Source organism: Orycteropus afer, unplaced genomic scaffold, assembly GCF_000298275.1.
Source record: "Orycteropus afer afer isolate SDZICR_OR568_19922 unplaced genomic scaffold, OryAfe1.0 scaffold00061, whole genome shotgun sequence".
NCBI lineage: Eukaryota > Metazoa > Chordata > Mammalia > Tubulidentata > Orycteropodidae > Orycteropus > Orycteropus afer.
Window position 1 is genome coordinate 11,804,864 of NW_006921648.1, and position 12,394 is coordinate 11,817,257.

A 12,394-nucleotide genomic window follows, 5' to 3' on the forward strand; every position below is an offset into this window, starting at 1 on the left:
GGCCAGACCAGAGTTCAAATCCTGCCCCTCGTCAGCTGGGTGATTGTAGACAGGTTACTTCCCTTCCCTGGGTCTGGTTCCTCCTCACTAAAATGACGTTAAGAACAGTGCCGCCCCTCGTCGAGGGTCCTTGGTGAGGGTGACGACGCGGGCTATGCCCTGGCACTGTCCTCGGTGCTGCACTGCCGTGAACTATGGGCCGGTCACGGGAGCATGTTTACGGAGGGGCGGGTGGCAGAGAAGGGCGGGCGGACCTGGTGCAGCGCCTTGAGTGCCCAACAGTGATGGCGACCCTTACTCCAGGCGTTTGGGTTCCTGTTGTCTGGTGTGGAGTCTCCGTGTTTGTTTCAGGAAGTGGAATCTGGCAGCCCTGTGTGAAGGAGATTGGAGAGAGTGAGTCAGAATGGAGGACCTTCTGGCTTCTTACAGGGTGTTGAGTCTTTGAGGTCTGATGGCAGCAGAAACGGCCCATAGGCACAGTGTGTGAGGAGCACTGGGGTCTGACAGGACCTGGGACCACCTGTGATGGAAGAACAGGTGTCCCTCTTCTGAGGTGGTGACACAGAGGAGCAGTTTTGCAGGTCTTGGGCAATTGTAGGCCCAGTAGGGTATCCTCGTAGGGCTTTGTGGCCGGCAGTTAGGAAGGTGGTGCAAGGATTTAAGAGTGAGGTTGTAGCCACAGGTGAGGGCTTGGGGGGTGTCATCTCCACAGCCAAGAAGGAGAGAGATGAGAGCTGGGACCAAGACCTTCCTGGAGCGGTCACAGAGGAGAGGGAATCCAGAGACATAGTCCAGGAACACCTCATTTAGAGATCAGAGAGCAAGATGGTGGGGGCGGAGCGCCAAGGATAGAGGGCTGAGAGGGAGGCTCCGGGCAGGAGGCTGTGTTCACAGGAAGGCAGGCAGGGGAGCGAGGGAAGGGTTCGCTGGGGTCCTAGAGAGCAGTTCCAGTTGCCTGGGAGGCTGAGGGCCTGGGTCGGTTACAGAGCAAGGTTGTGCTAACTGCCACTCCCTGAGTGATCCCACTGAGCACTGCATATATTGAAATGCGAACTTAATTACACGGTAAGCACTGTTAAGATGCTGTGTGGTAGGCGAGGGAACCAAGGCACAGAGAGGCTAGCAACTTGCTGAATTAAAGTGGAAGAGTGAGGACTTGAACCGGCAGATGAGCCCGCATGCTTGGATTAACCACAGTACCAGGTAGCAGTGGAGGAAGGCGGAGAAGCTGACACTAGTAATTTCAGTGGAACTTCTTGAATGAATCAGGAGTGAGTGCAGCAGCTTGGTGGGGATAACTGGGTAGAAGAAAAGGTTAAAATGTTTTATTTTTCCCTTAGGACTGGGGAACATTGAGCATGAACAAAACCCAGTGAGGGAAGAGATCGAGGGGCGGTGAGGCTGGCTCCTTCCGTCTCGCATCCCTGCCCTGACCAGGGCTGGTTCTGTGGTGGGCATTGACAGACTGAGAAGTTTCTCAGAATAGCTGGTGTTCTCTGGGGTGTGACTGGCCTTCCGTCAGGTCTCTGCCCACCTGCGGCTTGTGGATTTGCGCTGTTTCCTGAAAGGAGTGCTGAGCAGCAGCTAGTACTTCTGTGAACATCCATAATGCTTCTCGCCTCTTGGTTCCAGTTAATCCCTTCTCATGAGTAACTTTCCCAGAAGTTACTTGATTCAGGGCTAGTGGCTTTTCGGGAGCTCTGATGACTGCTAACCAGAAGGCTGGCGGTTCAAACCCAGCAGCCACTCCTCAGAAGGAGGATGGGGCAATCTACTTCCGAAGAGATACCACCTCGGAAACCCAAGGAGGGGTCACTATGGGTCGGATCCAACTCCAGGGCAGTGAGTTTGGTGTTTTTGGTTTTAGTGGCTTTTCAGAAAGCTCCTGCTCCAGGCTTCTGACGCTGTCGGCCATTAGGCTGTGCTGCCCTCTAGTGTCCTCTTCGAGCCATGACAGGCAGGAACAGTTCAGTCGGACAGAGCTGGTTTCTTCCCCGATCCTGATTCTGAGGTTGACTCTGAACATCGACTTGGGGCATGATTCGAGGTTCTTGGTGGCTCCAGGTCAAATAGGTCATACTCAAGCGGGAGTGTGGTGCCTTCTGTAAGTGTTTCCAAATTTGAGATGATGGCTGAAAACCAAAAATGGGCAGTGGATTAAAATCCAGGGTGTGTGGGAGGGAACAGTGAACTCGACTGATGTGGCAGCTGTGCTAGTGTCTGCAGTGTGGCCTTGCTTCATGGACAGAAGGGGATGAAAACACCTGCCTTTGTCTCTGTGCCGCAGATGCACCTGTCGGAAGCCTGGAGAACGGGACCGGCCCGGAGGAGCACGGCCTTGCTGAGCCTGGACGTCGGTACAGGTCACTGTTCAGACCCTAGTTGCCTGTGGGCCCAAGACACCCTGTTCACTGCTCTGCTCGTCATTCCTCTGTAAAGCTAGGGGTCAAGGCCCCCTGTGTGTTCAGATCACAGCTGCATTATACCATGGAGTGTGATGTGGCCAGGGATTTTAGACACAGTACATGTCACACTGCTTTTGCATGCCGTTTACATATTTGGGCCATGTCTAGTACCTCCTCTCTCACTGTTGGCTTAATGTTTTAGCCCTTAGGATTCATTTATTATGAGACAAAGACCCGCCAAATGCCAGTAGCACCCCGTCCCCTGGTTGTGACAAACAAACGTTTGCAGACATTGCTCCTTGTCCCCTGAGGGGTGAAATTGCTTCTCCCTGGGAACCATTGTGATAAGTGTGAAAAGTAGAGTTGGCTGGGTCCTAGCCCTGCCTGCTGAAGGGGTGTGAGAGAGAGAGGCCTTGGTGTGAAAGGGAGACTTGACTTTGAGCGTACTGAAAGGCCACGTGACCATGTGATCCAGTGTTCAGTGTCAATGTCCTTGTGCTCTGAAGTCCCTGTTACACACTTTGGAAAACTGCACTGAGACAGAACTGCATTTAATGAGGGCGTCTGACATGTTGACTGGTGTTTTGACCTTGGGCAACTTCCTCCGTCACCCTAGACCAGGGTTGGCATGTGTTGTCTGTGGAGGGCCCGACAGTGAATATACGTAGGGTTTGTGGGCTGTGTGATCTCGGCTACAACACTGAGCTCTGCTGTTGTGGCACAGGAGCAGCCCTAGACAACCCCTAAGCATATGTATGTGACTTTGTTCCAATAAAACTTTATTTATAAAAGCACGTGGTGGGCTGGGTTTGGCCCGTGGGCTGTAGTTGGTCACCACCCCTGCTCTAGGTCTCTTTTGTAAAATGAGGCAATAACTCTGTCAGCCTTATGAGGATTACAGGAGAGGATTGTGGGGTTTAACCCAGCGTCTGCCACTGTGCAGGTCGGGAAATAGCAGCTTTGTATCTGTTTCACCCATAGAAAAGGAAGCTTAAGGCATCATACTCTACAGCTCACGGATGTGGGCTCCGGACCACCTGCCTCCAAATGCCAGCTCTCCTGTTTCCCTACTGTGTGCCCAGAGCGAGTTATGAGACCTCTTTGTGCTTCTGTTTCTTCAGCCATCAGCTCTTACTAGGGTAGCAATAGGGCTTCTCAGATGATGAAGTGCCTTACTGTGTGCGTGTAGCATTTATAAACCGTGTTGCTCTTACTCCCTCCCCTCTGAAGTGCTTGGAGCCCTGCCCACCGTGTAGGGAGCACTGTGCACAGCAGGTCTCCTCTCTTGTCTCCCCTACAGAAGGATCTCACAGTCATGAGCTGTTGGATGGCAGAGCAAAGACACCCACCAAAGTCTCCCCGCTCCCACTACAGTCTTTGTTGCTTTTAGTCTTTTTTTTCTCCCTTCTTCCTTCTCATGGGTTAATTTGGCGTCCCGTGGTTTAATAACATGTCTGCACTTTAGCTCTAGGTTGGGAGTTACTGACCACCTCAAACCATGCCCAATTTTGTACTCTTGGGCTCCCCAAATGACACCACCTGCAGGAGGCTCGTAGCAACTAGTGCAGCGTCAGGAAGGACTGGTGTCACCAGACCCATCCCACTCTCCGAGTCCTTTCCCTCTATTTCAGAAAACTGGCAAAATTTGCTGCAGCCAGTGTGAAAATAACGTCTTTAATCCCTGACTGTATAACATTGCCAGTGTTTGGTGCTTTTCCTCCTAGGGGTGCGTGTGTGTGCGTGTGTGTGTGTGTGAGTGAGTGTGCGTGCACACACACACACGTATGTGTGTTGTTTTCCCAAAAGATACTCAAGGCTATGTTTTCATGTTGCACACTCTTTATTAAACATAGCTTAAAATGGCTGCCCTCTGTTCCTTCCAGGGCTGTCCCTGACTACACTTCTTCATTCCTAGTTCTTTGAACAGTGAGGATGTTCAATTTTAAATGACTGAGTGTAACTTCCTTCTGCCTTCTTTTTTCCAGTGTGGAAGCCAGTCCCCCAGGCCAGGGAAGTCCTCTGAGTAGCCTGTTGCCGGCTGCCTCGGTGCCAGAGTCGATGACGATTAGTAAGTACTTCCTGAGCCCCCTCCACCATCACCGGGATGGCTTCTGGTTCTGCGTGTCACTGTACTGCCTGTCTGCTTGCCCCGTGTGCCTGTGGAATGTGGAACAAAGTCAGGGGTACGTGTACGTGGCTGTGGACTTAAAGTGGTGTATATTTAACATAAAATTTGATGTGTGGTTGTGTTCACGTGTGATGCTTGGGTATGTGCATGACACACGTCAGGGATGGAGCTGCCTTTAGCTGGAAGGGAAGCATCTGGTTGCTCAGGGTTGGGAGTTCGCCTCCTCCAAGGCAGTCGGGTGTGGAGGAACCGTTCGAGTTCATTTGCATTCTGACCCGGGAGGATTGTTTTCTTGGGAGTGAAGAAGAGAGTGTCTGTCAAAGACAGTGAAGGCTGCTAATGGTCGTGTTCAAAGTGTTGTCAGGAGTTCCTGCCGTCCAGTAAGAGTGTTAGAGACACAGCTGTTAAGTTTGGGTTTGGGGCTTTTGTATAACAACATGCTGACTGGGGCTTCCCACGAGAGAATTTCATCTCTGTGCAGAGGCAGCACAAGGGATGGGGCAGAGGAGAAACTTCCTCCCTTTCCACGGGTGGGAGTTCAATGGGGTCTGAACGTGGATGGGAAAAATGAAACCTTTCCCACTAACCTCTAACTGATAATTAGCATTTCCTCAATTACGAAAGTAGCAGCAAATTACAGTGTTAGCAGAATGGGTGACTGTCACCATTAGAAGCCACAAGCATCTGCAGCAACTGTGACAGGAGGGTCATTTCTGTTAAGAAAACAAAACGTTAGCTCTTGAATGTGATAGTAGCTGTTTGTTGGCTCTTTTTGGCTTTCAAGAGCAGAAGTTTGTTTTCTCACGGTTCCTGAGCCTGAAGTCCAGGTTGAGGGCGTGGCTCAGAGAAAGCGGCTCCTTTGTCTTTCTCATCTCCTAGTCGCTGCCAGCAGTCCTGGTGGTCCAGATGTGTAGATGCATCTCTGCGAGTGTGTGTCTTCCTACGGTGTCTGTCCTGTCTATGTGTCTGTGTGTGTGTCTTTCTGTGTCTGTCTGTGTGCGTGTGGGTCCTTTTGACTCTTTATAACTCAGGATGATTAGGGTTGGGGCCCATCCTTCTTAGATACGGCCTAATCAACATGACAGAGAAACCCCTGTTTCCAAAAATACCTCATCCACAGGACAGGAGCCAAAACTGAGTACATACTTTGGGGGCACAGAGGCAACCATAACGGGATCAGTGATCACCACGAGGTTCCTTGTGCCACTTGGTGATTTCTTTGTCTTTCATCCCTGTGCCTAAGCCCTCAGGGGTCTACTCTCTGTCACGGTAGCTAAACGTGTGTTTTGTCAAGGTCTGTATAAACAAAAGCACACAGTGTGTACGTGTTTTCTCTCGAACACCTTTGACTCCACATCACTGTTCTGAGACTCATCCGTGTTGTTGCAGGGCCACTAGTCTGTTCCTTTCCTTTGCAGACTAGGGTTCTATCATGGGGGTTTAAAAGCATTTGTTCCTTCTTTTGTTGAGACACATGTGGCCTGTTTCCAGTTTGAGGGTATTACAGATAAAGGTGCTATAAACATTTGTTTAAACAAACCTTTGTGTAGACATATTCTTTCTCGGGTAAATACCTAGGAATAGAGGGGCTGGATCATACAGTAGGTGTGTGTTTAACTATTCAAGAAACTGCCAAGCTGCTTTCCAAAGTGGTCATAGCAGACGTCTGGTTACACATCCCTGCCAGCAATGAACGAGAGTTCCAGGCGCTCCATGTACCCGTCAGCACTTTGCAGGTGGCTGGTCTCTGTAACTGTAGATGTTTTAATGGGTGCATGGTGTATAGTATCTCATTGTAGTTTTAATTTGCATTTTAGGAAGAATTCTTTTAATTTTGGACTTCATAAAAATAACGAGAAGGACAAATCGAGAATGGTATGATCCGTACAGTTGCATGGAGGCTGTGTGACTAAGAATAGTTACGTACATTAAATAGCACAGAAAGTAACTCAATCTGATACTTCCTTCCAGTCCTTTCTCTCTGGACATACTGCTGCACCTGAAGCTTGATGAGGCCAAAGAGAAATCTGGTCACAAATACCATGTCACTTTTATTTTGAGTATTTTTGATAATTGTATTTCAATATAATTGGTGGTTTTTGTAATCTTACATATTTTATTTAAAAACAAACAAACAAAAAAACAAAAATAAAAAAAACTACCAAAGTCACTGCCATCAAGTCGATTCTTTCTGGCTCGTACTGACACCCATTGGGTTTCTGAAGCAGTAAATCTTTACGAAAGTAGGTTGTCCAGTCTTCCTTCTGCGGAGTGGCTTTCGGGTTTGAACCACCAGCCTTCTGGTTAGCAGTCAGATGCCTTAGGCACTATGCCACCAGAGCACCTTTACTTTATGATTTAGAAAGATTTTCTGAGTTGGGTACTGTGGGCTCCACCAGACTACTGGATGGGTCCCCAAACCCACTGCGTCGAGTTAATTCTGACTCACAGCAGTGCCCCTAGAGGACAGAGCAGAACTGCCCCATAGTGTTTACGTGGTTCTCAGTCTTTACGGAGGCAGACTGCCACATCTTTCTCTCGTGGAGCAGCTGGTGGGTTCAAACTACTGACCTTTTGGTTAGCAGCTGAATGCCTTAACCACTGCACCACCAGAGCTCCTTAATGGGTCCATAATCCACAAGAAGTGAAGACGCCCGGTGTCAGGGCCCCTTTCTGATGGTACACACTGACCCCAGTCGTGTCTCTGACCAGACTTAGTCCCAGTGCATCCCCCAGCTACAGAGGATCGAAGTGCCCAGATTGGGAAGAAAAAAAAAAAAAGTGGGGTCATCACTGTTGAGGAAGGCAGCGTGGAGTCTGGGAGGCACCTGCATTCTCTGGGTCAAGGGCGATAAAGGAAGTGAATAGACACCGTGAGGTTGGTGTGGTGAGAAGGGCCGGTGCCACTATGTTTGGTGAAGATGTTGTGGTTTAGTGTGGCCTTGAATTCAGATGAGCTCACCCAGCGTGAAGGCCAGGGGGCAAGACAGCAGGCAGGCTGCCGTTTTCCAGTGTCCCTCGTTTGTTTTCCACTGCACTCTGGTCTACCCCGTGGGGTGTGTGCATTTAATGGTGCACTTCAGAGAACTGGAGTACGTTTACCTAAAATGGAGAAACCGCACGCCGCTCCTGTGACGGAGCCGCTCCTGGACTGAATCGCAGGCCCCGGGAAGATAAGGACAAAGTCAGGGAGGCTGCTTATTTCTGCTGCCTGTGCAGGCTCTGACTCAAGGCCCGCGTCCCTGGTGAAAAGGGGGACGGCAACAATGAGAAAGTAGCCTAGTACTGAATTCAGACATTGTTCCCCTGGATGGACCAGAAGGATGGGAGAAAGGACTGACCCGCCTGTTGTCTGTGGTCACTGTTGTCTGATGCCTTGTCTGTCTGGCATCTGTATTCTCTTCTTTGGGTTACACCATTGCGGAGGTAGATAAGACTTAGTCTGGCTTTTTACCTGCACTGACTCCAAAAACACCTCCAAAATTCAGCCAGGTGTTGGCGAGCCGATTCCAACTCAAGGCGCCCCTGGTGTTTGAGAGCAGAACTGTGCTCCATGGGGTTTTCGATGGCTGTGACCTTTCTGAGGTAGGTCACCAGAGCTGGTTTTGAGGTGCCTTGGGGTGGGTTTGGATCGCCAGACTTTTCGGTTAGTAGCCAGGCTCTTGCCTGGTAGTCCCACCTGGGGACTTCTGGCTGCCCTAAAGCACCCCGGTGTTGCCTTCTTTACGTTTTTTAAGGACAGTGGTCCCTGAGGTCACAGATGTGAATGCTGGGCTCTGCAGATGCCTCGTTCTAAATGCCACATGGGGTGACAACGGTGTCTGTGTGCACCAGGGGGTGTCACTGTCCCACCACAGGGCAGGGCCTGCTCCCTGGGGCAGAGTCCCAGCTCCTCAGGTCTACGTCACTTGCCTTGTCAGCCACTCTGTAGGTGGAGGGAGATCAGGGGTGGTCTCCCTCAGCTGTTTTCGGTCCTGGAGGAAGTTGCTGGCCTGCTTACACAGTCAGGTTGAGGACAGGCTTCTGAGCACGTTCCAGAGATGCTGACGGCAGTGGTGGAGGCTGCTCTTGTTTTTTCTCTTTTCTTGTTTTTTCCATTTTCTGGAAACGTATATCCAGGTTTAGTATTTGGTACCTTTGGGAAGTAGGGTTGTATCCAGAGTTTACAACTGGAATCTCTGAGGAAAAAAGTCACTCAGTCCATATTTTGACTCTCAGTACTTAGTAGTGGGGGGCTGTGTGTGTGTGTGTGTGTGTAGGGTCTGTTTGCTGAAGTAGCTGTAAATTTTGGGGAACTTTCAGGGGACAGCGTTGTGGTCCACCCTGTACGTGTTCCAGCACAGGTAAGAGGTAAGTAGCCTTAGAGTCATTGCATGGAGTGTCGTTTGACTCACGTTCCCTCCCCTACTCCCCCCTCCTGCGTCACCTGTAGGAGCAATAATAAGACATACCAGTCTGTCTGGGGTGCCCCGAGAGTGAACCACCTTCAGACTAAGACTTGCACGCTGGGATGCAAAGCCCATAGGCTTCACTCGTGAGGACGCACTTGACTCTTACAAACTCCAAGGAGCCTGGCAGAGAGAGAGCGTCCACTCTGTGCTTACAGACCCGTGGACAGAAGATGTTCTTGCATCCACCGAGTCGTGCCTGCAGTCAAGCGGGCTTCTGCTGTGGTGTAACCACACCTTGACCCTTGGTGCTGGGTCACGTCAACAGGCCCTCTGCCCAGCACCTTTAGCTCTGGGACTGCAGAGGATTCGGGCCCAAGAACCTTGGGGGGTTTATACTGGTTGTTATTTACTATCTGAGAGAGGATGGTGTGACTGTTTGCCACATGTTAGCGTTCTCTCTCAATAAGGCGCTCTGCTTATGAAAACACAAAAGCCCATTATGAAAATGTAGGATCATTTAATGAAGCAGTAAAGGCGGTTTTGAGCAAAATAAAACAGCTGTCCCTCTGGCCCAGAGAGACTTGCCACTTTGCAGGTAAGTTTGCCATTGATTCTGAGCGGACGGAGCTGTGCCTGGTTGAAATTGTAGTGTCCCTGCGGCTTTCAGAAAGAGGAGTGGAATCGTGCCAGGTCCAAGGGCACACTGGGTGGTTTGGAACCGTCCAGCACCTCTGTTTCCTTATCTGTAACACTAGGATGGGACGAATGCCCGTGTCATGGGGTTGTTGTGAAGATCGCCCAGGGGGTGTTGGAACAGTGCATGGCTCCTCGATACCAGTGATGGTAGCTGTAAATTTTGGGGAATTTTTAGGGGACAGCGCTGTGGTCCACCCTGTGTGTGTTCCAGCACAGGTGAGAGGTAAGTAGCCTTAGAGTCATTGCATGGAGTGTCGTTTGACTCACGTTCCCTCCCCTACCCCACCTCCTACGTCACCTGCAGGAGCAATAATGAGACCAGAAAACCACACTCACTGCTGTCGAGTTGTTTCTGACTCCTAGCAACCCCCATTGGGGTAGCTGTCACTGAAGGGCTTGTTAGGTGTTCTGTCTTCGTACAGTGTATCATTGTATCATAGTCATCCTCGTAGTCATCATCTCCCTGGTCATTGTAGCGAATGGCTGAGGAATTTTCCATCACTTGCTTTATTACAATTTATCAGGTTATGGATGGGTGGCCAGGCTTTTTGCAGACTTTCTTCACTCATCAAATGAGGAGAAACAAGACGTGCTCCTTGTAGAGCATGAGGCTTGTAGTGAAACACCAGCTGCCGTGAGTGAGCTCGGACTCTCTCGTAGCCCAGTGTATGTCCGAACTGTGCTCCAGAGGGTTTCCAGGGGCTGGTTTCTTGGAAGTTGGTCTCCAGGCCTGCCTTCTGAGTTGCCTCTGGGTGGACCTGCTCTTGTCTGTTGATTCGCAGCCAAGAGTGTTAACCCTTGTACCACCGGGGCGCCGGGCCTGGAGTAAGTCCTTCCAGTAGTATCAGGGACTGCTACTGGGAAAGAGCCCTAGTGGCGTGGTGGTTAAGTGCTCAGCTGCTAGGTGGAAGCTTGGCAGTTTACTCACCAACTGCTCCGTGGGAGAAAGACGTGGCAACCTGTTTCCATCACAGCCTTGGGAGCCCTTTGGGGCAGTTCTACCCTGTCCCATCGGGTTGCTGTGAGTCAGAACCAACTCGACAACAAGTTTGGGTTTTGATTTTGGTATTATTGTTAATTTCTGCTCCTGTGTTTTTTTGTGGTAAATTTCCAGGTGTGGAATCAGTGGGCTGGAGGTCATGGTCATGTTTATAGGCTTGCTATGCACAGCTGTTTTGTGTCCTGAGTTAGCGTACTGCCAGGGTGTGAGGACTGCCAGTTGGTTTAAGTTCACCAGCCTTAGTGGCTAACATTTTAATGCCCTTCTGCTGCTTTGCCGACTGGAAACTGGCCTTTGTGGTTGGGTGGCTGTGCGTTTCCTGGAGAAGCAGCCCGTCTGTGGGCTTTTGGTTAACATTTGTTCATCCCACTCTCCCCTCATGCAGGTCATTTGTTTATATCTTTTAGTTTAGGCCTGTTATCCCTGTGCTCTGCCTGATTTGGAAGGAGAATGAAAACAGGAAGGGTGGGATTAAGCCCTCCGTGCTCTCGTGCTCATGGAGTTGTATGATCTGGGGAGGGGCTGAAAGAGCTGACGGTCCCGCTTCTCCACGTGGGAAGCTTTTTGCTTCGACGATGAGCAGGGTTACGAAAACTGAGAGGACCGACTTACACACCTGCTGCTCTTAGCACGTTGCTGTCTCTCCACCTGGTAATTCACCCCTTCCACTAACCCCAAAGACACTCCAGGGAAAAACCAAGCTGTTTCCTGCCAATGCTGCCCCCTGGTGGATGGTCCAGGAACTAGCCTGTACCCTTTCTCCATCATCTCTTTCCCCTGGTGAACACATGATGTTTACTTGCAACTTTTGTTGTGTTTTCCATTATAGGTGATTCAGGGAATTTCACCTTGGATTATTATTTTCCTATTTACTTAAAATAATATACAATGATTATTGTAAACATTCTTTCCCATCCCACCCCCCACTTTGTTGTTTCTCTTATATGAGAACAGTTTTGGTGGGAAGATAGGAGAGATGTTTGTCTGTGCAGTGTAGGGAGTTGCATGGTGTGGCTTTTCTAGCCATAGTCTTTGTAACTCCCACCAGATTCCTGGCTGGGACCATGCAAATATGTGTCAACTTGGCTGGGCAGCTGGTAGTAGTTGTTTTCTATAATGAGATTAGCGGTTAACTCCGTGGTGGAATTTGCCATGAGCAACTAAGTAGTTGCTTTTAAACTCCTGATTGTTAAAGTCATCCACCTGGGGTGTTTCTGTTGGAGCAGCAGGAAGTAATCTTCTGGGAGAGTTCACTCTCAGGTGTGTAGAAATCTGATGTTAGGATTGGTTAGTTTTGCCACTCTGCCAGGCTTAAAATGAGCCCTCCTAGAGGTAGAGGGGGATTCTCACTGCCAGCTGAGAGAGAGGCCCGGCTGAGAGATGGCAGCAGCAGAACCAAGAAGCATGAGACAGAGGAGCAGGCATACCTGGTCCTGAGAGGCCAAGAGCCACAGAGGTGTGTCTAAGGGCACAGCAGAGCAGAGACTATCCTGATTGAAGCATTGTATCCTGAGTGTGTTCCTGAACTTGAATTGTAGCCTGTTGCTTCCATAATAAACCCCACAATCTGTGAGTTCTTTGTAGCTACTGCAGCGAATTATCAAACCCAGCAAAGAGGTGGTAGGTGCCGTGGGAGGAACAGTTGGTGTCAAGGTTCGTTAGAGGGCTGGAGGGTGGCAGCACATCTGGCCTCATAAGAATAAGCCTTGGGCTGCTGATGGTGATTCTGGCTTCCTCTTGTGGAGATCAGGAGATGCCAACTCCTTGCCCCGTT

At 50.1% G+C, this 12,394-nt stretch overlaps 1 protein-coding gene across 1 annotated transcript in view; it reads left to right on the top strand.

Annotated features, from left to right (window-relative positions):
• Window positions 1-12,394, top strand: part of SNX29 (sorting nexin 29) — a 681,105-nt gene that overhangs the window by 111,010 nt on the left and 557,701 nt on the right. Inside the window, exons 12-13 of the mRNA XM_007939635.2 lie at window positions 2,288-2,363; window positions 4,391-4,473. Coding sequence (XP_007937826.2) covers window positions 2,288-2,363; window positions 4,391-4,473 — 159 coding nt within the window. The remainder of the gene's footprint in view (window positions 1-2,287; window positions 2,364-4,390; window positions 4,474-12,394) is intronic.